A 26350-nucleotide genomic window follows, 5' to 3' on the forward strand; every position below is an offset into this window, starting at 1 on the left:
GCCTGATCCAACATAGCTCTTATATACTGGCTTTAAACGGCCTGGGCTTCAGTGAGTATGGGATAATTTTTAATGTTTTCCATTATGGCATGTTGTAATTTTCTTGTATTTTCAAATTGCTCACCCACCCAAGAGGGGCTGGTTAGGAAACATAATAAAATAGCAGCACAAGTGTTGTCATATCTTCTAGATAGCAGGTACATCTTACGGCCAAGTTTGTTCATTAAAAAAAATCTGACAGGTAGTGACTAGGTGGGATTGTTAAGGGCGCAATCCTATGAGTTGCGCCCTGAGTACTCGTAAGCTCCCAAACTCAGAGGCTTACGAGTATCCTATGCAGAGGGAGGTGCCTCATTTTAGCTAGATGGGCGATTTTGCCCGTCCAGCGGAGGCTTCGGGGGGGGGGGGAAGGAGGCTGGAGTGGCCATACGAAAGATCGTAGGAATGCCACTCTGGTCTCCACCCTTCCCTCAGGAACACCCCCTTCGCCCTGTCTCTGCGCTCCATTTTACGAACATGGAGAAATAGCCAGCACAGTTCTCTCCAGGCCAGCTAGGAGGGGGAGGGGACAGGGAGCATGGTTTCCTGCCTCCAAGCTTGGAGCCCTGTCTATAAGCCCAGATGTTGTCTAGGGGACATAGGATTGCTTCCTAAAGCGCAATTTAATAATCCTGATTATTGTACAAAAGGTTGGTACAGCATTTGTTGTTCAGTCGTTCAGTCGTGTCCGACTCTTCATGACCCCATGGACCATAACACGCCAGGCCTTCCTGTCCTTTGGTACAGTATACTGGATGTTATTTAGTACACTAATAACACTAATATATGGTAGGGCTGTTGTACCTCTCTCAATATCAGCCCTACCTCACAATTATCCTCCCCCAACCTGGAATTACAGACATTTTCCACCCAAAATTTCATTGAATGGTTTTAGGGTCCAGTGAGGTTTATATAGGGCATGTAAGCAGGAAATGTATTGTTTTATTGTCTATACATAAACCACTCCAGGAACCTTTTAGCCTGAGTAGCAGGATAAAAGATAGCATAAATAAAAGGTAGCAACAAAGGATGGAGTTCCTTTTGTTTCTAAAGCGGGTTTTATTTCATGTGAAAGGTTAATTTTATTCATTTGCTTTTAATTTTTCTATGAGCTCATAAGATTGAAACCATTTTGCAAGCTGGGGGAGCCAAGTCTGAGAGAAAATACCCTTCGTGTAGGCAGCCCATAAAAAACCTGCAATATTGTTCAACATTGCAGGTTAGAGGTGGGGCTGAGGCTTGATTCGATTTCCAGCCAAGTGTCGTCTCTACAGGTCACCCCTGAAGTTGCAGAAAAAGGTCAGTTTACTTAAATTGCTCCTTCCGGGGGAGCAGGGGGGGGGGGAGGCTTTCCAGCCTTCAGTTGCACGCAGAATGAAAGCAGCCACGTTGTAAATGTTTTTGTTGTTGTTCAGTCGTGTCCGACTTTTCGTGACCCCATGGACCATAGCACGCCAGGCCTTCCTGTCCTGCGTTCTCTCCCGGAGCGTGCTCAAGTCCATATTCATTGCATCGGTGATGCTATCTAGCCATCTCATCCTCCACCGTCCCCTTCTCCTTTTGCCTTCAATCTTTCCCAGCAACAGGATCTTTTCCAGAGAGTTTTCTCTTCGCATTAGATGGCCAAAATATTTGAGCTTCAGCTTCAGTATCTGTCCTTCCAATGAGCAGTCAGGGTTGATTTCCTTTAGGATGGACTGATCTGACCTCCTTGCAGCCAGGGGACTCGTAAGAGTCTTCTCCAGCACCACAGTTCGAAAGCATCAATTCTTCGGCGCTCAGCCTTACCCCCAAATAAATTTTCCACACGAAACAAGACCCGACTTACAAAAAGTACAGAAGCAGTTTTATAGAAGATATTTTATGGTCCGCCCTTCCTCCACCTTGCACCCTCTAGCCCCTTTGCAGTACAGCTCCCATTAGCCCAGCAATCATGACCAATGGTAAATGATGATGGGAACTGTAGTCTAAAACATCTGGATGGCACTAGGATGGGGAAGGCTGCTTATTCTCCTATCAGAGCTGCGCTACAATCCTGGATATCTTCATTGTTTTCCAAAGGCAGCTCTCACTTCCGCTCCGCGCGCGAGAGAAAAAAAAGTCCGATTGAAACCGGAAACTGGCTCTGTAACCTAGTCTTCCATTTTACAATGTAGGACCTATATCTATGGTCGCCTATACAAAAGAAGGCGGAGAGCGGGACTAGGGACCGGAAGTCGCTGGTCTCTTCCGGGTTGGCGGGGCGGGGAGTGTCCGTCATGGAGTCGCTGTGGAGGCTGAAGCGGTTCGATGCGTTCCCCAAGACGCTGGAGGATTTTCGGGTCAAGACCTGCGGCGGCGCGCTCGGTGAGGGCTGTGGGGGGCCTCCCGCGCTGCGCTGCCTGGGCGACGGCCGGGGACTCGCTCTGGCTGGGCTGGGAGCGTTTTCCCCGTGGGAGGTCCCTGCCGGGGACCGGGTTTGCGGCAGGTGGTGGCCATATGCCAGTTACCTGACGTTTCTGTTCCCACGTTTTGTGGAAGAGCTTCTTTCGTGCAGTTTAGCGTAGTCGTTGTCGCGTGGGTCTCGGGGAATGGGCTTGGTTCACACACGTATATGACCGTAGCATGGTTTTTCATGACTTGACTCTCCTCTAAACCGTCTCCCCTCGCTGAAAAGATCGTGTTTGAGGTGATGTGGGCTTTCTGTCTGTGTTGCCTTTATCCGCACACGTGCAAATCTTCTCGATAGCGGTAGCATCAAGGCGGTGCTGAGCGTGTTGTGTTTGTGAATGAACCACTTCTGTAAGAAATGTAAAACCTTAAAGAAGCAGTATCCTTTTTGACTCTAGTTTTGTTGCGTAGAACTCATGATGATCAGAGTGGAAAGAAAACTAATTTCCAGTTATGTAGGGATGCTTAGAGTCAGCTCTAGGCAGTGGCCTATTTTAAAGGATTGTAGCGTGTTAAGCAGAAATTGCATTGGATATATATGTGGAAGAAGGAGGAATGCTATCCATCAGCAAAGGACACTGTCCTAGGCACACGTACTTGCCTTTTGGACAAATAAGGTATTTCCGAGTAAAGATGCACAGGATTGTATTGTAAGTTTATGCAGCTTCCAAGTGGATGCTCACATTGGACTAAAACTGGCAGTTTAGTCCAATATCAATTAATAAACATATGTGGAAACTTTATTCCTGCGGTCTTTCTTCACATACAATTATTGCTACAGTACTGGAAAAGACATTTGACAAATGTACATTTGGCAAAGCATGCTTCTTTCTGTATAAGAGTGAATAGTGGCATTTAGATGAGTGCAAATAACACATCTAGGCTAATAATGGCATTTTTTTTAATCCAGTGGTTTATTTAGCCCAGTGCCCTGTCTTTTAGTAGCAGCCAGATCCAGAAGCCTTAAGAAGTTGTGATGGTTTGGGGCATTAATAGAGCATTCTGTTCTCTGCTATTAACTTCTAATCTCTGGATAGTCTTAAAAATAAAACTTCCACCTCCTGAAACCAAAGAGGTGATAATGAAGCTAGTTAACTGCCTTCTGTATTTTAAATCTAAGAGAGAAACAGATGCTTCAGGGGAAACTTACAAAAACCATAACAAATATTGTGGTGTTGCTAGATTTTTTCATAAACTTGTCATGTATCTAGTAGCCGTGTTTTATTCGGCAACCGAAACTTCCCTTTAGAAAAATGATCTTTAATAATGCATAATGTCACTGAGATTGATCACATTGTACAATGGCTGTGTTTGTGAAGCTGTCACAACCAAAACATAAAAGTACCTAAAAGCTATGCATGGCTAGCTGGGGAATGCTGGGAGTAGTAGGACTTCTTTCTGTCTAAACATGCGTAGGATCCAGCTGGAAATGTATTTTTTTAAAACAGTTTAATGAACATTAATTCCTTTTCTTGTAAGAATCAAAACTGCTCACTGTACACCCTGATGACTTTGGATTACGTGGTTGATTATTTTTAGAGAAAAATTATTTGCCAGCCACTTGGTGCTCATTTTGAAGAACGCACACATACCTTTTACTGAGTACAGGAAACAGGGAGGTAGGATCCCACCCCCAGTATCCTTAGTTCTCATATTTCAAAGTAGTTAAGTGCAGGACAGGAAAAAAACAAAACTGCTTTTGCAGAGGTGTAGCAAGGATGGTTTTCTAGCTGGTGGGTTGCTTGTTTGAAGTCTTATCAAATGCTAAAGTTACAAGATTTAAAGGAGTTTAGGCCACTCAAAAGTGTGTGGTAGAAGTCTTTTCAAAGTGTTTCTGGTGTATATTATCCTGGTTAAATATATGTGCCCTATTTCTCATTTGAATTGGTCCAACTTTCAGTTCTTTCAGTTTTCATTAGGGAAATCATGTTGCGCTGTGTGTCCTCTGTGCCTCTGTTGTCAGTTTCTGAATTTCTGCTTACTTGAATACAATATCTCTTCCCTAAATATGTGCTCTGCACTCTGTGCTTTCAGATATAATTATTGTCCTACACAGATATCGATCTAGGCAAGGGGGAAATATGTACAGTGTGTTCAGTATTGCATCTTGAAAAACACAAGCATGTCTGTTTTGCCACGTGTACCTGCAGTAAAAAAACTTCACATGGCCATCGCTTTCCATCATGTGTCTTACTTTCCACTGCAAGTGTGCAACACTTTGTATACGTTGTACATTTTCTTACACAGAAGTGATATTTGTGTAGAAAAAAGTTAATGTGTGAAGTGTTCTTTAGAATGAATAAAATGGATGTTGAGATAGACAATTTTATGTATAATATTTTATTTAATTATGCTGTCATTATGATTCATCACGCCACAAACTTAGTGTTGTCTATAACCTTTATCAGAAGTCTTTCCAGCTTCTCCTGAAAAAAAGATCTTGCAGTTTCCTGTTGTTCCTGCAGCATGTATTCTTGTCCTAATATAACACATGTCCTACCTTCATTTCTGTGGACTAGATTAGTCCTGTTTCTGCAATACAGTTAGGGCCAAAGCAGACATTACTTTAAAGATATAGCTAGCAGCTGTGTGTATTTTTAATTTTTGCTCTTGAGTAGGTGCAAAGGCCCCAGTTTGGTTTGGAACCTTTGTGTGTGTGGGATTGGAGCTTTAACCGTCCTCCTGCTATGGGCCTGGTCCGGATTGGGGCCTTGCAATTTCCACTGCAAAATAGTGATCCATAAAAGAAATGGGTCACTACTGTGCAATAAAAATGGCAGGCACCGCCCCCCCCTGCCCCCGATTCAGCCTATAGTGGGGAGGAGGGATTAAACCTGCCTGTCAGGGAAGCTTGCCTACCATGACTGATCGTCTAATTGAGGGATCCCTGATATGCTTCTGAGCTACCCCAGGTTTTCCTAGAACATAGTTTGAAAACATTGTTAGCGGGAGGATCATAACTCAGTGGTAGATCATATGCTTTTTGCACACAGAGTGTCCCAGGTTCAGTCCCTGGTATCTTCTGGTAGGTCTGGGAAAGACCCATCGGAAACCCTGGAGAGCCACTGGCAGTCAGTGTAAACCAGCCTTCTCCAACCTGGTGCCCTCCAGATGTTTTGGATTTCAACTACCATCAGCCCCAGCCAGCATGGTCAGTGGTCAGGAATGCTGACAGTTGTAGTCCAAAACATCAGGAGGGCATCGGGTTGGGGAAGGCTGGTATAAACAGTCCATTGGTCCATCTAGTCCAGTGCCGATTCAGTAAATGCTGGTAAGATGTGTATAAGTTGCAAGATAATTACTTTATGTAACTTTTTCTTTCCTTTCTCTATGTGCAGTGACTGTAGTCAGTGGACTCATCATGTTCTTACTGTTCTTCTCAGAGCTCCAGTACTATCTCACAAAGGAGGTAAATGAGTCCTTCCGCAGACATACAGTTCCAAACACAAATCTTGCTTTGTCTTTATATTCTGATGCTTCAGTAGTTGCAGATAGTGTCTCAGCCTAGTACTGAGAAGATCCAAGGCCAACTCCCTGCTCAGCCATGAAGCTCATTGGGAGGCTGTGGGCCAGTTACTGTCTTTCACAACCACTCACAAGGTGGTTGTGAAGATAAAAAGTAGCCTGTGTATACCACCCTGGATTCCTTGGAGGAAGGGTGGAATAAACATGTAAAAGTAGCCACAGCGGAAGTATAGAATACATGGAAAAGTTGCTTGGATATTCTTTTATATGAAGCCTTGTATTCCTTAATGGGATATGATACTTGGAGAACCTCCTGCCTCTGACATAGCATATGCAGGCTAAATCTTTATGCCTTTCTCATAGACTAAAGTTAATGTAATTGGAATCATAAGGTGCTGTTGCTCCCCCTTTGCATTTTTTTTGCCTGCTCATTAGGATCCTCCATTCAACCTTCGTTCATACTTGCCTAATCAAAAGAGGTCAAAACCATCAGAGTGTTCTTTCTTCCACCCCCAAAAGTATCTCGCAATGATTGTTGTGCCTTCAGGGAATTTTCTATCTTTTCATTTGAGATATGCCAAAAGAGGCAAGAAAAGCTAAACTGTAGCCCACTCACTGGGATCCTGACTGTAGTAGTGCTCTTCAGCTAAAGTCTCTTAAGGGCACAGTTGGAAGACCTTTTTCTGTCTAATCATGCGTAGGATTGTACCCTAAATGCTGTTAAGTAACCGATGTTGACTGTAGTCTTTATTTATCACAGCTTCTCAATCTGAGTTTCTCCAACATCCAGTGGAATTTCTCTCCCTCTTCAGATCTCTGAATGTGGGATGCTTAGAAGCAAACATACCTACAAATGCAGGAAGATGAGACTATAAATGATTCCTGCTGAATTTTTTGATGGAATGCCTTTTTTATTTACTTTGTTCATAGGTTCACCCAGAACTATATGTTGACAAATCAAGAGGAGACAAGCTACGGATAAACATAGATGTTGTTTTTCCACATATGCCGTGTGCCTGTGAGTAAATGCTGTGAAGCTTGGTTTTTTGGTTATATTTATAGGGAAAAGTGGCATCTCATAGCACTTTATAACCTTTCATTGACCTGAGTGGGAGCAACTATCTGAAACTTCTCTTCAGAGGGAAACCAGTTGCAAGATGGTATTTTTTAAATGGTACAAGGAGGTACATTTCTCAGGTTTTAGACCTAAGTGGTGGGCTAAGCAGTAAGTAAAAACTGGGCAAATTGCTTCACCTGAGGGACTGCTTGCAAGTAACAGCAACCCATCGATTTAAAAACCAATGGGTTGTCGTGCATGAGCGGGCATGCTGCGTGCAGTGCGCCCACCTCTTCCACTTTACACACCTCTTCCATTTCACACACAGCCTATGATCAGCTCCTTCATAGATTGTGCAGCGTGACATGTGAACCCAGACTGCTGGGTTGTTTAGCCCCTAAACAACCCAGGTGGCTGGGTTTGCACATCATGCTGTACACCCTACGAAGAGCTACTCATAGGTTGTACTGTAAAGCAGAAGAGACACGGAGATGAATGTGGGCGCACACGTGTCTGTGTCTGAGAGAGAGAAAATGCATGAATCTGTCTTCTACAGAGTCAGACCAGTATTGTACGGGCACTGCAAGGTCTTGGACAGAGGTGTTTTCAAGCCTTGCTATGTAAGATCCTTTTCACTAGGGATTGATCCTGAGCTATTATACATGAAGGCCTGGGCTCTACTTGAGTTATGGGTCCTTTCCTGGTATGCCCAACTAACAGGGTTTTAGGGGTCTGCAGTGGTTTTAGAGTACTTGATCCTCTTGTTAAATCCTCTTCAACTAAAATCAATAGTCTTAATCCTTAGAATGATTCTGCCAGAAAGATTCTGTATTCTGCACCTTCAGCTCCTTGATAGCCCATTGGGTATATTAGCTTTCCTCAACCTGGTGCCCTCCAGATGTTTGGACTACAACTCCTACCACTCCTCACCATTCACCATACTGATGGAAGTTGAAGTCCAAATCATCTGAAAGATACCAGGCTGGGGTTATATCATGTAGTTAACAGCTTTAAAGAACCATTTGAGATCTCAAGAAATCTGCTTTGATGTCCTTGTTGTTTTTCAGATTTGAGCATTGATGCAATGGACGTGGCTGGAGAGCAACAGCTAGATGTTGAACATAATCTCTTCAAACAGCGCTTGGATAAAGATGGCAAGCATGTGACTCCAGAAGCAGAAAGACATGGTAGAATAGATTCACTGTTCCAGTGTGGGAGCAGTATTGCAGACAAGATGCTAACACTGGGTTTTAGTTCTATGGCATCTGATTTAAAGGTAGTTAAAGTGGCCCAAACTGGCACTGTCTACATCAGGGCCAGGCATTTGGTACTGCTAATGAAAGTGCACCAGTGTTAACAATGCTTGGGAGTGCTTTACATTGATCCATACTTAGTCTGTCTATTGCTGGTAACGAGTATTATATATGTCTTTATTTCAGAATTAGGAAAAGAAGAGGAGACAGTATTTGATCCAAACTCTTTAGATCCTGATCGCTGCGAAAGCTGTTACGGAGCGGAGTCTGAGGACATCAAGTATGCCTTGCTTCCCTCAGTATGACCTGGAGGCAAAGAGGTGTGGTTGGGGAGGAGACTTCCTAACTATAGCATCTCTTGAACCTGCTAGGAAGGAGTGGGCTCATGATCGCTTGTAGTAAGGGGCTATGTCCTCTCTCATTCTGCTGTCTTGGAGGACAGTTAAGGATGATACCGGGATCCTCATAATTAATTTAAAGAGGATAAATGGGCAGTGTATGGACAGGCTGTGTTTCGCGTTTTATATCAATGAGCGTAAGCGAATCTAACTCTGCATTGCCTGTTTCACTCATGGAAAAGCTCCTGCAAGTTGCTGCCAAGTCATAATGATGGAGAGGTTTGCACATGCTCTGTCTGTGTGTAAGTTTTTCCCACATTATTTATGGAAGTTACTTGGAGGAGCTTTCTTATGTGTAAAAATTGATAGTTACAGCAGTAACTTTAAAGCATTCTTTGGTTTAGTCTATGTTTGCATGGATCCTTCCCAGACTTAATGTGAAAGCCTTTGTGCTTATGAGTTAGCATACGCCATAGTCTACTGCCTTCCTGGAATGGAAAATGGCTCAGTCTGTGTCCCTGAGCAGGAGTGGGCAGAGAAACTGCCATCCCCATAGACATGGATCTTACCTGTGTTGCCCTAGATTTGTAGGCTGCACTGCTCCAGAGACAAGCAGCAAAGCAAGTTAGTGCTGTGGAAAGCAGTCTACTGAAGATATTTTAGGAATTCTAGATTGCCTAGGTCTGTGCCTCTGGGACTTAATTGGTGCTTGACCAGGCCCATGGAGAAAGTTGTGAGGTGGGGAAGGCCCCTGTGGGCCACTTTTTTTTAACTCAAGGCTATCCCAGCCTTCCACCAGCTTCTTCTTGATTTACATAGAGCCAGTACACTCAATGCCAGCCCAGCCCAGCATGGTTTTTTTTTGTTGTCCCTGAGAAGAGGGTGACTTCCTTGCTGGACTGTTGCTATAGTGGCTACTTGTCCTGCCTCAGCATCTTCAATCCTCTCCCAGCTGTGAGCTACTGAAGCTCTGAGAGGTCTGCAGGAGGAAACTCCTGCAGTGCTGTCCCACGTTACCCCCATTTCAGATGGGAATATTGATCTTTATGTATAACTTTGTTCCTTCTTAGTAAGAAAATATTCTCAGGCTTCGTTAGTGTTGCTGTGCTTCACAGGGGACCATTTTTGCTGAATGAGATGTGCATTCTTTTTTTGCAGATGCTGTAATACTTGTGATGATGTGCGAGAAGCATATAGGCGGCGAGGCTGGGCCTTCAAGAACCCGGACACCATAGAACAATGCAAGAGAGAAGGGTTTAGCCAGAAAATGCAGGAGCAGAAAAATGAGGGCTGTAAAGTGTATGGATTCCTAGAGGTTAACAAGGTGAGCGCAGCCATTTTATCACTTTACTGTGTCAGATGTATGAAACCCTAGTGGCATATGTGACCAAAAAGCAAAGGAAACGAGAAAACTCCTATGCAGTCAGTCCTCTGTAGTGTTTCCATAGTTCTGGAGCTTCAGCTTTCTGGGTCCTTGTAAGAGTGCGTATTAGCGTTGGGCACCATATTGGATGGAAATTTAATGTTGTGATTAGTTATGCGCACCAATAATTTTTAGAACCAGCATTTGTAATCTTTATTAAGCCCACAAGAGAATGTGTGAACTGTGTGTAGAATATACTTTTACATGCTATAGTCTACTACAAGGATGAAGAACCTGTGACCCTCCAGATGTTGTTGGACTTCAACTCCCATCAACCCCAGTGGCATGGCCAGTTGTCAGGGATGATCAGAGTTGTAGTCCACCAACATCTAGAAGACCACGGATTCCCCACACTGGTCTACCATATTGATCGGGTTCAGATAATCACGGGGACGAAAGAACCCATTGTGGGTTCTTTTGCCACCCCCACAGGTGCCAGTTGCATGACTACGATTTACATAATTACCCATGATGCAGCACAGGTTGCTGTGCAGCAGGGGTGGCTTCTTACCCACCCTACAACCCACGACTTGCAGTAGTGGTTCTGTGGGGTGGGTGAGAAACCATCCCTGCTGTGCTGCACACTGGGTTCGGACAACATGGCAACCCATGCTACCTTGCAGGTAATTATATAAACCATGGTCATGTGATGGGCACGTGTGGAGGTGGAGAAAGAACCCACGATGGGTTCTATCACCCCCACAATTGTTCAAACAGGGCCATTGCTTTGTCTCCTCAAATCCTTGCTGTAACTTATGTCATCTTAGAAATAGGAAATTGCTACCTGAGGTCTTTGTCCAGATTTCCTGTAAGTTAGAGAGTTCCTGTTGAGATTTCTCATTACTGCCAAAAGCTTATCCCTCCAGCAGTTGTCAGAAATCTTTAGCGCTAGCTTCTGTTGTGTGATTAACATATCTATAGGCAGGTCAGCTAGTGCTGAGGTACTATAAGGAGGAGCCAAATACTGGATGCTTTATAGCAGAAAAATTAGGGTGCATGGAAGGGGCTCTCAAGGGCGGATTTACAGATGCAATAGAATGAAGTCATGATCTAGAAGTGGGGCAAACAGGTGTACCACTTCAGACAGCCAAGGTGAAAGGAATCACATTTTTCAATGTGTTTCTGTGTGTTAGCAAAGAAGAAGAGGGGTCGTAGAGAAACTTCCAACAAGAAGAAAAGTGCCATAGCAGGGAGAGCCCTGCCTTGAACCTTTTCTCTGATGGGTCTGTGTGTATGTGATAGGCCCTATTCATCATGGAATAATTGAAATATTTTATTGAATCACTACATTTGATGTTGCAAATGTTTATGCTTACACAACTTTCAAAATAAGAAAAAAATCAGGTGGGGTAAGAGGGTGACTGGGTTCTCACAATCGGGGAAGAAAATAAACCATCATAGCTTATTTTCCTGACCCGGATGTGCCAGTTGCGCACCGTGTCATTGTCATAATTACCCTTGCTGGGTACGGTTTGTTGTGTCATCTGCACCCAGTGAGGGTGTGCAGTGGGGGTGGGTTGCAAACAACCCTGCAACCCTAGAACAAGCCAAAGGTTCTGCGGTGGTTTGTAAACTGTCTCTCTGCGCACCCTTACTGGGCTCAGACAACATGACAAACTGTGCCTGGCAAGGGTAATTATGGTAATGATGGGGTGAGTGACCAGCATGTGCAGGGCGAGAAAATAAGCTAAGATGGTTTATTTTCCTTCCCCAGTCATGTGAACCTCATCCGTATCTGGGATCCTCTAAGAACAAGTGAGAGCTTGGTTAACATATTTGGTATCATTTTTTACATTTTGTCATTCTGTGATTATAAAATAAAACTTCTGCCTGATATTTGCATTTTGAAGTTCCTAAAACATCTGCGTATTTCTTGGAGCACTTGTAGTTTGAACTTTTCAGGAATAATTGACCTGGTTTTGTTTATTTTTACAGAAGGTAAGGGCAGATGTTAAGGTATCTTACATATATGCATACATCTTTTATTTACAGTTCTGTATAAAAACTTGATGTTGGTTTATTTTTACCTAATGTTACATATCTTTGCCAAAGATTTGAGTTTGCACTTTAAAAACATTACTTGCAGTTCAAAGGAACAGGTTGTTTTTGTGCATTGATCTACTTCAGTGAGAAGTGAATGCAAAGTTTAAACCTAGTAAAGCTGGAGTGAGAGTAGAGAGAGGATGCTGCAGCTGATATAGGCTACCTTCTGTTTTTCCTCAAACCCTATCACAAGCCCAGGGAGTATAGAAATGCACATTTGAGACTCTCCCCTTTCATTCTGAGTATCCTTGTCTCTCTCCAGTTGTCAGTGTGACCAGGCAATTTGTATTTACAGTTGAGGGGGTGTTGAAACCTGGAATATATAATTTCTGTATCTTCTGTTCACTATCTTATGGCTTAAAAATGGTTTGGATAGTAATTCTCATATTAAAAGCCCTGAATGTTCACTTAAATATAGCTATCTTTGCAGAGAAAGATGATTAGATTTGTACACTGTTATGCTTAGGATACTAGAAACTCCTGTTTCTATCTCTTTTGGGTGAAAAATGTGTACGGAGGGATGGACAAATCAGTCTATTTCTGGCCCATGTCAGTTTCACATGCATTCTGTCATAAGTCCGTTCTGTCTGGTTTCTGCATCAGTGTGCACATCTTTTAAAGCACAAAAATGAATATTCTTTTATGCAGTTTTCCCCATTATAAGCGTTTTTGTATGCTATCTTTAGGCCGAGAGCTGCATCACAAATTTCAGAAGTGCAGAATCTGGAGGATAACTCATAACCGATCCACATATTAGTCCAGGAAGTGCAAACTAGGTTGGGTTGCTTAAAACTGTGGACTAAACAAAAAGCTCCCCCTTCCTTAGGTGTATGTGAAGATTTTTAGGTACCTTGAGTTAACTTAAGACACAGTCCTATGCATCTTTAGCTGGCTGAGGAATTTTGAGAGTTGTAGGATTTTTTTCTGTCTAAACATGCATAGGATTGCGCTTTTAAAGGCTCACTTTTTAAAGTTATTTTAACCTGGTATGGAGAGCTGGACAGTTTAATGAAATGTGGCTGTCTTTTACAGGTAGCTGGCAATTTTCATTTTGCACCAGGAAAAAGCTTTCAGCAGTCTCATGTTCATGGTAAAGTAGCTTGCATTTTTCTGAATGTCTTCTTGTAATGTCTCCTTTCTTTTGAAATTTTAGGAAATACTGTAACTGTCCTGAGCCACATCAGGTATAGGTAGACATACAGCTACTGGAATGAGAAGGAACTGGTGGAAGGGAAATGTTCGGGGAGCATTGTTGAAAATGGTGCTGTTGCTGTTCACATGAGGAAAAAAGTAGTAACGTCTCATAACACTAACCCGTAGTTTATTTAATCCATGGGTTGTTGAATTCTAGCTTGTGAAGTGTGAATGCAGCCATGCTAACAAACCATGGTTTGTTAACCATGAATAACCCAGAAAGAGAACCCATGGTTTGCTATTGGATTGTAAACTCTGGGTTGTTTAAATCATGGGTGGTTGTTATGTGTAAACCCAGAACTGTGGGTTGTTTCACCAGACTACAGAGGTGGTCAGTTAGAGTGATTAAAAAAAACCCAGCCACTCTATATGCCAGTACTACTAAGGCCGCAGAAGCATTTGGGATATAGGGACAAAGGAGGAGGGAAACAATCCAGAGATAGAGAAAACAAACCATGATTTCTTTAAGTACCTGCTAGACAAACCATGGGTTGGGCAACAAACCATGGGTTAAATAAGCTGTGGGTTAGCATTATGTGTGAACCAGGTCATTATAGGGAACCTGCTTTCTTCTATAAACTAGTTCTCTTCTGTTCTTGAAGTGGTAAGACTAGAATTTTAAAACAATTAAAACAATGTTAATTGTCTGTTTCCTTTTGCAGGGGTTGATTTGGCAAATTAAATAATATTGTTTAAAAAATACATTATTAGCTGCTGCGTAGCCATGGATCTCAAAGTGGCTTACAAGCAAAACATTAAAATAAAAATAAAGCATCAACATACTTGCAAATGATACCCAATATTTCAAAACAAATAGCTCTAACATATTTTAAGATTGAAAATTAAAATTACATACAATAATTTAAAGCAGGACGTTTTGTTGGCTTCCTAATTTGGCTCCTCTCCATTAGGACTGTGATCTAGAGATCCTCACATGCACAATGGTTTTATTGCAGAGTATGTCATAGTTCTATGAGCCAGCTGGACTATTTCCCTTGTCATATATGACAGTACGGATGTTCTGCTTGAATATGTAGACAAGTCTGTTTGATAAACGTTAGGATAGATCGATTCTAAACTACTTCAGGAAAGAAGTACTTTGGCTTCTGCAGCTCTTTCAAAATGCACAAAGCCAGTGGATTTATCTGATAGCTTGAACATACTGGCCCAGTTCACACGATCACTGCGGCTTAAATGAGCCATGGTGGCTTGTTTAAGCTGCACCGTGTGCTGACACCATTTTCCTAATTACCCACCTGGGCGCTTCTTGTTGTGTCATCTGAACCCAGGTGGCATGGCTTGTTTGAGGGGGAAACAACCCACAAATAACCCATGGCCTGTTGTTGCATCACTTGATGGTTGCTCCCCCCATGCCACCCGGGGTCAGATGACACAACAAGCTATGCCCAGGCGGGTAATTAGGCAAATGGCTACTGGCATGTGCTGCAGCTTAAACAAGCTGCCATGGCTCGTTTAAGCCGCAGTGATTGTGTGAACCTGTTACTGTATGCAACCACTATCTAAAGGGTTTCTCTCCAGTTCTCTGCTTGATATTCTCCATTTGTAGTTTTCACTCCTGGCACTGCTGAGAAATAGTTCTTGCCAGAACCTCTATGTGACAATACTACAGAATAGTAATCGGTATATTTCTCTGACCTGTGAGTGCTTTCTATTCTTGTCATATTGAAAACCAAAAGAAGGCAAGTCTTACTATTCTCTGTTTTCTTTATCCTCTCAAATGACAACTTTGTGCTGGTTAATCAGGGGATTTTTCCTTCTACCTATTTCTTCTCTTGACATCTGTCCTTTACTAAGGATTCCACAATTACTATCCCATAATAAGATGGAACTGTGTTACCAATGAGTTCTATTGATTACCTTGTTGCTAGAAACTATATTTTGCCACTGTTAAATTTCAGTCTTCAAACTTAAAATTCTCATCTTTCTGCAATCTTGTTTACAGTATCCTGCCATTAATTTAAGATCAACAGAATCACAATTCTCCTGAAATCTATCCAGCTTCTTTCCCCTGTTTAGGTGAAAGTGTAGAATCTTCCATCCTATCCTATTTTAGATTTTCACAAAAAGACTCAAGATTTTGTCTATTGGATTTTTTTTTTACCTTTGGTGACTTCTGTGATCCTGTTTTTCTTTGCTCCTCCCCAGGTCCACATTTTCTAATGCTTAGAGATTATTGCCACATCTCTCCTTTCTTTTTTTCCCCACTCCATGGGTCTATCTACTGTCACAAAGGGTTTTTTTTTTGTTAGTTCATGTATTTGACTGCCTGCATGAGGTCTTCCTTCCTTCTCCACTTCATAAAACACAGAATAAAACACTTGTTCTTTCGTGTTGATCTCTTCCTAGTCTCTTGAAGTAGTCCTCATTGATGATACTGTGATGCTGGCTCTCTATTTTGTTTTGGCAGTGATGCCAAACATGTTCATAGAAGCATATTGTGGACAAAATAAGGATTTAGTATAGATATCCATAGAATAGCCATAGCATTTCTCTTCAGAGTCCTCTTCGTATTTTGTGTTGTGACATCTATAGGAAGCCTGAAAAGATGGGTGTATCTAATGTTGAGAGGCTGTTGCATTCACTAATATTATCTCAGTTTTAAGTGCTGCAGGCATAGTTGAGAGCCACCACTGCCTGTTGATAGTACTGAATTGTTTAGTTATCCAGTGCGACATGAGCATTAATGTAAATTTTGTTGTACTCACATAAGGGGCCTCAAGCACAAAGCCAATAGCATTAATTGGCCCGGTGGGTTTTCCAGGGAATCCTGTCGTTCCAGCTAATGCTATGGGCATTGTGCTAGAGGCCCCTTTCGTTGTGCAACGTAATCTGCATTAGCAGTGATGTCGCATTGGAAGTTGCCCTTTGATCTTAATCATATGCATCATAGGGTTTGGATAGAATATGAATGCAGAACCATACAACGCTAATCTTGGCAACTGAGAGGTTGTAGTCTTTTTAAAAACTATGTTTGAGTTGGGAAAAGAGGAAGATGTAAAGTGTCTTATGGGTCAGAAGCATTCTGTTCAGCGTTCAGTGCGCTGTGTTATTTTTTTCTTGTAAGAAATATTCAGTCTAAACATAATTAAACCATAAATACATCTCTGCCTGTTTCAGCTGCGTAAATTCACAATTGAAATTAAGATTAGGAGTCTAGAAATCTTCATGGCTTCAACTGCACTTTCTTGTGCTGATCTTTGCTTTTTAATATTGGATGCTGGCATCTCAGCTATCATTTAAACACAAGGGATACAATCCTCTGCACTGTTAGGCTGCTAAATCCCATTTTACTTTAGTGGGCTTTAAGTAACCAAAGTATGTGTGGGTTTGCAGCCAAGTACATTAACCCTTAAAGCTATAGAGAGAACCTTAAGGGTGTAAGATAAGTGTTTGCTCAGTTAATCTGAATGGTGTCTCCAGTGATTGCTCAGCTCCCTGACCCTAGATATCATCTCAACTCCCCAAAGTGTTAATCTGTCACTTACTCCTGTTTTTTTACACTATTACCTGCCAAAAATCAATTGTAGAAGAAAAAATCATGTGTTCCTGTTAAAATACATAATGAAAACTTAGCAAATTCTGATAATGTGCATAATTTACTTCGCTTACTCTGTGTGTGTGTGTGTGTGTGTGTGTGTGTGTGTAGTTTCCCCATACTCCTGTGATTTTAGAACAGTTAAAATTATGTTCATTTTTTTTGCATTTGAGAAACAGGCAATTGATCAGAGATGTATATTCCTTAGGCAAAAGAATGCCTTGGTAGACTTCCTGTGCTGTAAGTGTCTGACCTGACTTGGTCATTGTGTTGGTTGTGAAGGGCCTTCGACAGTGCAAACTATTCCACTGTGAAAGGAAATGGCTAGGCAAAAAGTGGAGATTTGGCTAAAGCTGATTATGCCCAGTCCCGAATGTTTTATGTCCTCTAATCTTTATTCCAAGATGGAGTAATCTGTATGAAGTTCTGTCTTTCATGAGGCCCTACTGCTGCCACCCCCCCCCCCAAACCTAAAACAGGAATGCCTCAGCCTGGGATAGGCTGCACAAATATATTCATATAACATGCTAATTTCCTCTGAGGGCCTATAGTTGCAGGCTTTCAGCAAATAAATAGGCAAGCCACTGTTGCATCTATATTGGGCAGCACAGTGTCCCTTTAGATCCTCCAGCCAAATATCTACATAGAGGTTTATTTGCAATTCAGTGTCGGTGTAGTTTTGTGACTCTTTGCAGACTGAGTGTTCCAGGCCCAGAGCTTTGTAGGCAAAATAACTAGGGCTTCCCGAAAGCAGCATTTAATTTAAATTATTACCTTTGTTTTTGCCTCCTTTTCAGTGTGGAGCTCTGAATGTGTCTCTTTCTTTTCTTAACCCTGCTCATTTTTGCAGTGCACGCTGTTGAGAGTAAGTGTTGCCAACTTCTTTTCTTTACTAATTCTGTGCTGTCCATAATTTAACTGATTTCTTCAATTGAAACTTGGTACTACCAAAGGATTTGACAGAATTGGGGTTATCAGTTTTCAGTCAAGGAACTGCAAATGGGTTTTATGTGGCTATAGGTTGTTTTTTTTTAAGATCTCAGATAGTTTTGACTATAGTCCTGTTCTCATCTTTAAAACTGCATTCTCTGAACATGTTGTAGAGAGTACAGGATTAAGCTTGCTACTCAACCCTCCTCCCCAATCATGCAGGATTCTCAATCACATGTACAGAGCCTGTGTATTTACGGGTAAGTGTGTGTGTGTGTAGGAAGAGACCTTCCCCTTCCACGGAACACACAGAGGTCAAAGATTGGAGGCATTGGATGTAATCCCACTCCCTTCCCTACACATTCAGTGAACATGGATTTGAAGGTGAGAACTGGGCTTACAATACAGTAATAATTTGAAGAACTGGAGTACATTTTAAAGGTTTTAAAAATAACCAATTCTGTTAGCTAATCCCTTTATAAAGGTTACAAACCTTTGGTTTTCAGTCCATGTGAGAAGCAAAATATGATATTGTATTTAGATGAACCAGCTGAGCTAAAAACATGTATACTTTCATTACTTTTGCACATCAAGCAGTTGCCAAGTAGGATAGTTGGTAATTACAGCTTTGGCACCGATGATGATGATGATGTCTAGGTTAGTTGTAAGAGCTGTCACAGCAGTTGCTCATGCATAGTTGGGGGAGACAAAACAATTATCTTCCAGAGAAAACGTTTGTTAGCGTTGTAGTACTTGTACTCTGATTTCAGACTACCGTTAATGTCAAGTTCATTGTTAAGACAGTTTATTGTCCTGGAAAGTGCTTATTGTGTATTATAATGATTAAGTAGAGAGACCGCCAACTTATGTTCTAAAAAATGGATACCTGCACTGAGTGCTTAGTTAACAGGCCATGTCCAACCAAAACTCACATCCTAATACATGAGCTGTTGCTATTTCACATGTTATGGACTGAGGTTCACTACACAGTGGGTTCTCTACCAAGGTAAAGTCACATATTCTCAGATCCTCTCCCTAAACCTGGTTCAGTTCAAGGTTCTCTCTTCACAGCCCTCATCTATGGTATGCTTGTATAATTCTGTACAAGTGCATAGATTTTTGGGAAAAGCAGGAATAAACTGGTTGTAGGATGTGTTAACGGAGATAAGCCTGGACCGTAGTATGTACTAACTGCCTACAAAAATCTCTTTGGATGTCAACCAAATCCACCATATATCCTATAGTACACTCACATAAAGTAATACTTAATATGGAGAATACAAACGTGGACAGTAATCAGCCTTCAGTGAAGCCTTGGTTATGCAGAGGAGGTTGTAAAGGTAGGAATTTCTCAGAAGCTTAGTGTTCAGAATTGTATCATCATGGATACCAAGGCCAGATTTTAGTAGCAAGAATTCATTCTTAGTCATGATGGGGGGCGTTTAAAGTATGTGTTCTAAGAGGACATCTTCCAAAGGTCTTATTAGAGTTCATATAGCACACATTTACTGGAGAAGGAGTTGCACTGCAGCATTTTATGTTTAAAGTTCCATTGCTTTCAGTGAGAATTGATCCCTATTTACAAAAGTGACCAGGACTTTAGGAATTATTTTGTTTAATGCTGAACCATACAAGCATAAAGATGAAAGTCAAGCTCATCAGATATCCTAGGGAAGGAAAATGAACCAGAGATACTAGCCCTAAAAGTCACAAGCAATATTTAGATTACTGTCATATTGGCAACTCTTGTGATAATGATTGGGAGACCTCTTTCTGTCTTTCCATTAAAGTGTGGCCATGTCTTCTGAAGGTACTCTAGAGATGTAGGTTTAATTTTAGTTTACAAATGGTGAAGCACATACAGACCAGTTTGGGAAGCTTTTGTAGATTCTTGAGGACATCTTAAAGATCTCAATTTAAAATATCTTCCATGTTTTGTTTTGTTTTGTTTTGTTTTTAAGTACATGTGACAAACTTGTGTTTTTAAACTAGTCATCTGATGGGATATATGTTCCAGACAGCATGAATCTGCCATGGCCACTGCATTAACACACAGTACTCACGTCTGCCACCGCATAGCACATAAAGCAGATCTCAGCTACTTGTAAACTTCAGAGTAGAATATCCTGTATCTGTCCTAGATTCTCAAAATGTTAGTAGCTTAAGTTTGTTCTGACACTTACTGCTATATTGCCTTGATAATCTCCCAGATTCATAATGTATTACAAGTTTTTTGGTTGATAAGTGGAATCTATAGTGATTTAATTAGATTTCTATAAGTAACTTGACATAATGTTAAACGATATTTAAAAGAGGGAAATCTATATATTCAATGGATTAAGAACTTACTGTCTGAAATGGTAATTCTTAAAGAAGACTTACAACCAAACTGGGATATTTTGGAAAAGTTTATTTTAGGCTTGCCCTGAGGGCATTCAGAAATTAACAATATTCTAAAGAGCTGAGACTTGGAAAATACAGTTTAGTAGGACATAGTGGGAAATAACTGGAGATTGGCGGAGGTGGGGGGAGCAACACTATCCTTGCATGCATTATTAGGGTATGGAATAGGAGAAGATATTTTCACTTTATGCAAGGAAGAACGTGTCGTTTACTTGGAAATGTTATGATTGTGAAAACTACAGGATTTTTTCTTTTAAATAATATGTGATTATTACATACAAGACAAGCCTTGCTAAAGTTATCTAACATGTCTGTCTCTTACAGTTCATGATCTGCAGAGTTTTGGACTTGATAATGTAAGTATTTGGGGGGAGACACATTGGGCATGAGCTTTTTATTCACATCTGAAGGGGTTGGGGACAAATACAAGCATCAGTGCAGATACAAATAATTTGCTAGAAGCTAATGTATCATCTGTAGCTGTAGAAAGAGCTGAATAATCATAAGGCCAACCCCCCTATAAGCAATATTTGACCTTAAACTCTTTTCTTTAAAAGATGGCCACAGAATTAATTGTACTCTGGTTCCCCCTAATCCAGTGGGCCACTAAGCCTTAGAACCCCTTTTTTAGAGAAAGTATCTTCTGTCAGAATTCTTGTTCTCTTTGGTAATCATATGTATGCCACTGAACACAAACAACTCATCTCCTTCTGTTGCTCCCAGAGGGAGAAGAGATACATAATTGCAGGGAGAGGAGTGTTTTCTAGCACAGCTTCTGCCCTCAGGTAAGTATCTTTGTGAAATTGGACAGAAGGGAAACAACATTAGGTGGACTCGCCTTATATAAACTGACACAGCTGCTGAAGTTGCTCTTAATCTACACTGAGGAAAGAGAGAAACCTCTGATCTGGATCAGTTGGGCACACGTGTGCATGCGTACCTGTTAAAGATCTGCTCCTGGCAACAGGTGAAAGGGAGTCGTGTGTTACATCAGTAAAAGATAACCTGCATTTTGCATATAGGCTTAGTTCTCAGCCTGCTCTGCCTTCTGTGGCTGCTTCAACATGTTGGGCTTTTTCTTTTCCAGATTAACATGACTCATTTTATCAACCACCTTTCATTTGGGAAGGATTATCCTGGCATTGTGAATCCGCTTGATGGGACAATTGTCACAGCCCAGCAAGGTACTGGCTTGAAACTAAGGCTTTAATTCTCCTCTGTTAAATAAAGGTAACACACTAGCCCCAAATGGGTTAAGAGCCCATTTTAGGTTTGCATCAGATGGGAATAGATCCCCATAAGTTAAGACAATCATAGTTGTGATAATGGCACACAGGTTATGCAGATACGCCTTGACCAAAATAATCACATTTATTATGATATAGAGTTGGGCAACTGTCCATCCTCTTGTTCAGTACAACCCTGGAAAGGATGCCATCTGGCTCCTCAGTTACCAACAAGCTTTCCCTCCCTCCTGGTCTTCTGTCTATCACAGAGACAGGGATGCATGTGCAAGGGAATTGTGTGTGTTCTTTTTTTCTCCATTCCCTTTCAACCTTTTGAGCCACTTCTACTTCAGAAAGATGAAGGGGTGGAGAGGGGACGGTATATGTATATAGATCTCTTTATTGTGTGCTGCTATTTTCACTGTCCCCCTTTACAGGAAGTGGCCATAGCTCAGCGGCAGAGCACACGCTTTGCATGCAGAAGGTCCCAGGTTCAGTCCCTGGCTTCTCCAAGTAGGTCTAGGAAAGACTCTTGCCTGAAACCCTGGAGAACCGCAGCCAGTCAGCATCAGCAGTACTGGGATAGGTGGACCAATGGTCTGATTCGGTATAAGGCAGCTTCCTACGTCTTTCCTAGCCTCTTCAATTAAAAAAAAAACAGAGGGAGCAGATGGGCACAAGAGGGCAGGCTTTCTTCCTCACGCGTGTCTCTGTTTCTCTCTTGCTGATCTCCCTTTTTGTTTTTTCACAGTCCAAAAACAGCAAAAGGAGGCTGGGAGAGAGAAGAGTACATGAGGAAGAGGTCTCTTGAATTGGGGAAGGCAACATTTGAGTAGAGGTAGCAGAGAGATGTGCAATGAAGCAATCTCTTGCGCTTGCATTCTAGCACTTTTCTTTTCCCCCACTTGGCTTCCCCCAGCTTGGAAAGAAAAGTGTTGGTGGGGAGAAATGCAGAGGATGTGTGAGGAAGAGACATTCTTTCCATGTGCTTTTTTTTTTTGGTCTCCCCCATGCCTCCCTCCCCAAGGTGCATAGGGACTAATCTTGCCACCAGGTTTCTGTATCCCCTCACCATCAACAAAATGGCCTGCTGCTAAGATTAGTTACAGACCAAGGTTATAATAGCAAAGATTATTACTATGTGATTGGGACCTCATCAGAATTCATAATCCCCACATTTAAGTAATTGGCACTTGCAAGATCTGTTCTAAATTCTTTCTTGCCCCATCTCAATTCCATGACATTATATATAAGGGGACCTCCCCAGTTTAAAGCAACACTTCTTGAAGAGATCTCCACACACATCCAATCTTCAGTTTTTTGGATGCCAGCACTTAAGAAATTAACCTTAAAAAAAAAAGTTTATTTTGGCCTGCATCAGAAGAATCATGTGACCAGAACTACATACTGAAGCGAGTTTGTGGACTTCTGTTTCTCAAATAGCTGTCCCAGCCCCTGTTGACTTTGCTTATTAACACTTTAATTTGACTCTTAGGTTCCATGATGTTCCAATACTTTGTAAAAGTCGTCCCCACAGTGTATATGACAGTTGATGGTGAGGTAAGAGCAACCTATTTTCTTTTCTTTTTAAATGCTAGCTTTTTAAAAAAGATACAGCAGAGCTATCTGTATTATTGCATTGTTTCTTATTGGGGGTGGGTGCATGTGAGCATCAGCAAAGGGAATTGCAAGCAATTTTGCCTATCTAATTGTTAATTAAGCCTAAAAATAGCAACAGCACAGAACTTGCCAGGATATGGACCACGACCACACTGGGATTTCTGGAAGGGAAGAATTGGGTTGTGAATCTTGATTTCTGTGGACCAAGTTTCCTCAGGCTAGAGAGAGTGGTATGAAAAGAAGTTGCATGGGGGGGTGGGGGGATAAGTGATATGGTGTGTCTTGTAGGAGCTGGGCAGGGTATGTGTGTGTTGAGTGAATGAGGGAACTGAGCAGGGCATACTTAATGCTTCTGGTTAGGGGAGAACGCTATCTTTGTATCTTGCTCTTTTTTAATCACATTATTTTCCTTGCTCATGTTTCCTAGGTGGTGAGGACAAATCAGTTTTCAGTAACACGACATGAGAAAATAGCTAATGGGCTAATTGGAGATCAGGGTCTACCTGGTGTATTTGTGCTCTATGAGCTTTCTCCAATGATGGTGAAACTAACAGAGAAACACAGGTGAGACGTTTTCACATGAACCTGAGCATGAAGAAACACTCAGATGACCTCCCCAAATGAAATTGTATTTATTTTAAAACTTGGCTATAAAACGGGTGGGGAACCTTTTTCAGTTCAGGTGACGAATTCCAATCTGAGAAAGGTTTTGAGGACTGCATTCCATCTGTGGGTGGGGCCAAAGGCAGTGGGTGGGGTCAAACTGTTATTCTCACCAACTTTAAACCCACTGAGAAGTATGCAGGACTGAATCACTCAGCAGCACTTCCAAATACCACCCCAAATACCAAGCCTCCAGATGTCTTCTCAGAAGTAAGCATAAGCAACATAAACACTCACAAGCAAGCAGGACTGAATCATTTAGCTGCTGATCAGAGTTAAGAGCTTTACCCTGTCAGGAAAGGGCCTGGGGAAGAAGCTGGTAGAGAAGATGACAAACCCCTGCAGGCCAGAGGTTCCCCATGCCTGATATAAAACCTGTGTTTCATGTGTCCATCATGTGATGCATACAGATAGGTTGTAGAGGTGGTTCTGGAAGGTTTCCACTGTCTCATCATCTAGATGTCTCAAGGGCAGTCTTCTGGTTAATTTGGGTTCAACCAGGAACCAAAGTGTTCATTAGACATGGTCAAGTGGTACTAATATCACCAGTCATTCTCTCTCCTTGGTCTTGTTTTTTTTTTTTTTTTTGAACTTTGAAATGTTTCATTCAAATCCTAAATGTTATATAGTAATCTGGGCATTTTTTTTCTATGTAGGTCCTTTACACACTTTCTCACAGGAGTTTGTGCCATTGTCGGAGGAGTATTTACAGGTATTAGATTTGCGTTTTCAAGACTTGAACTTTGCTCCTTCCCTATCTCGGATCTAAAGTTTAGCTTGCAAATGTTTTGATCAATACATATACTTCCGAGGGGTATTTTCAAAACTGAGAACTTTCTAAAAAATCCTCATACAATTTACAAAAACGGCAGAATCATAACTACTGGCACAAACATGTTAAAGAAATCCCATGTGTGTGTTTTTCAAAAGAGGGTACTATTAATTAAGCACCATTCCGTTGTGCTTGTGTGCATCAAAAAGCGTCTTCTGGTAGTATATTTGGCCTGTTCAGTTTTTCAGAACGTGCAGTGTTTCCCCTTGCTTTGACAAGCTTAGCCATCTCCTCTTACAGCTGAGGAGCAGACTTCTTGCTTTTTGGAAGAATACAGATGGAATTTCTTTGTTAGAGCAATCTTGCAGTAAAAAGATTTTCTCTTGGATTCTATATGGAACATCTAAACCAACCCTTCTTTTCCTCCTTACAGTGGCAGGACTCATTGACTCTTTGATCTATCATTCAGCTCGGGTCATTCAGAAGAAAATAGAGCTTGGAAAAACAACATAGATTCGTATCTGCAGTCCCCTTTAAAGCACTTGAAGGCATTAAAAACAACAACCCTAAAGTCAATGTCTGATTTCAGTGTGCCAAGAGAAGATGCCTAGAATTGTGAAGAGAGACTGACGGTAGTTCCAGTCTTGGGAGAAGGGAAACAGGGCATTAATTTAAGCATCCATTTTTGTAACATTTAAAGGAGTTCTGTATACCATAGATTTTGGTATTTGTCCTAGCTGTTGGCATCTCTCTCAACTTCTTGATTCTGAAACAAAGAACAGGGACCTCCAAATATGGAATACAAGAACTTTTACGTGTGGAAAAATAATATTTTCTATTTAATTTGTACCCAGTGATACCCTTAGGATGTGTGTTTGGAACAAATTCTCAGGAAAAAGTTTTAATAAAGTCATATAATATTTGCTTTCTTTTTTACTTACCCTTCACCCTATGTATCAAGCAGTGTTACATCCCAGAATATTTTTCCCCAGCAGGTTGTTTATTTCCCATCTCTTTCACTCTTGGTTAATACTGGATATCAGCCTTGCCCAACTTGGCACCCTCCTGATGTTTTGAACTTCAACTCCCACCAGCCTCATCCAGGATGGCCAGTGGTCAGGAATCCTGGGGTTTGTAGTCTAAAACATCTGAAGAGCACCAGGTTGGAGAAACTTGCCTTGCAGTATATACATTAAGCATATTTTTCACTTGGTGCTCCTGCTCTTCATATATTCCTTCAAATCTGTGGCTGATTGTTCTCTTGACTTCAGCACCTTCTCCCAAGAAAACTCGGGTATAAAGTACATTTTGAACCTGTTGAAATACAGTATGAAAAAACTTAATTCTCTAAAATGGTTTTTAGTCTGCCTTTAAGGATAGAACCCTCTCAAGGTGATGTACAAGACAAAGCCAACACAAAACTATGGAAAATAAATACAATAGAAAATCAGTAAATATTCAGTAATTTCCATTCAGCTAGTTTACTTGCTGTTTTACTGTCTGCTGATATTTAATCCCTCCCCAGTGTCATGTCTCCTCTCACTTAATACCTCATAGCACAGTTGGCTGTGTCAGGCTTTCACTCTTACTGTTTAGCTAACAGAGTTAACCTCTTACCGAAGCATCTTCTGTGGTAGCTCAATGGTTGAGGAGATAGATAAAAAAGCACGTGTTGAAACAATCTGGTGCTGAAAATACTCGTTGAGCGGTAAAGCAAAAAAAGAGGGGGGCTGCCTGATAGAGCAGCCTTCCTCAACATGGTGCCCTTCAGATGTCTTGGGCTGCAACTCCCAGCATTCCTTGCCATTGGCCATACTGGCTGAGGCTGATGGGAGTTGAAGTTCAAAACATTTGGAGGGCACCAGGTTGGGGGAGGCTTCTATAGAAGTGTATTCCATCTAGCATATGCTGATTATAGAAAAGAAGCAAGGCAGAAGT

General features: G+C 41.6%; 1 protein-coding gene across 2 annotated transcripts; it reads left to right on the forward strand.

Moving 5' to 3' along the window:
- Positions 1-2270: 2270 nt before the first annotated feature.
- ERGIC3 (ERGIC and golgi 3) lies at positions 2271-25335 on the forward strand. 2 transcript variants are annotated; one of them, XM_084853726.1, is made up of 13 exons: positions 2271-2385; positions 5808-5878; positions 6865-6952; positions 8059-8178; positions 8431-8524; positions 9741-9906; positions 13081-13138; positions 20456-20487; positions 21219-21315; positions 22853-22917; positions 23405-23541; positions 24297-24352; positions 24846-25335. In XM_084853726.1, exons 1-13 carry the CDS (start codon positions 2298-2300, stop codon positions 24923-24925), a joined length of 1152 nt encoding a protein of 383 aa, XP_084709852.1. In that variant the 5' UTR covers positions 2271-2297; the 3' UTR covers positions 24926-25335. The 2 variants fall into 2 exon arrangements, with proteins under 2 accessions (XP_084709852.1, XP_084709853.1); XM_084853727.1 differs by having other exon boundaries at positions 8059-8145.
- Positions 25336-26350: the final 1015 nt, after the last annotated feature.

Source organism: Heloderma suspectum, chromosome 4 (assembly GCF_057233095.1).
Source record: "Heloderma suspectum isolate Gila_16-S chromosome 4, 16-S_ref, whole genome shotgun sequence".
NCBI classification, from domain to species: Eukaryota; Metazoa; Chordata; class Lepidosauria; order Squamata; family Helodermatidae; genus Heloderma; species Heloderma suspectum.

What these genes read in the sequence shown, in the direction of transcription:
- ERGIC3 (XM_084853726.1), top strand. Translation starts at nt 2,298, where the DNA reads ATGGAGTCGCTGTGGAGGCTGAAGCGGTTCGATGCGTTCCCCAAGACG. An exon ending in TCCACATATGCCGTGTGCCT is followed by an intron (nt 6,953 to 8,058) that starts GTGAGTAAATGC and finishes GTTGTTTTTCAG; the next exon opens with ATTTGAGCATTGATGCAATG. An exon ending in GCGGAGTCTGAGGACATCAA is followed by an intron (nt 8,525 to 9,740) that starts GTATGCCTTGCT and finishes CTTTTTTTGCAG; the next exon opens with ATGCTGTAATACTTGTGATG.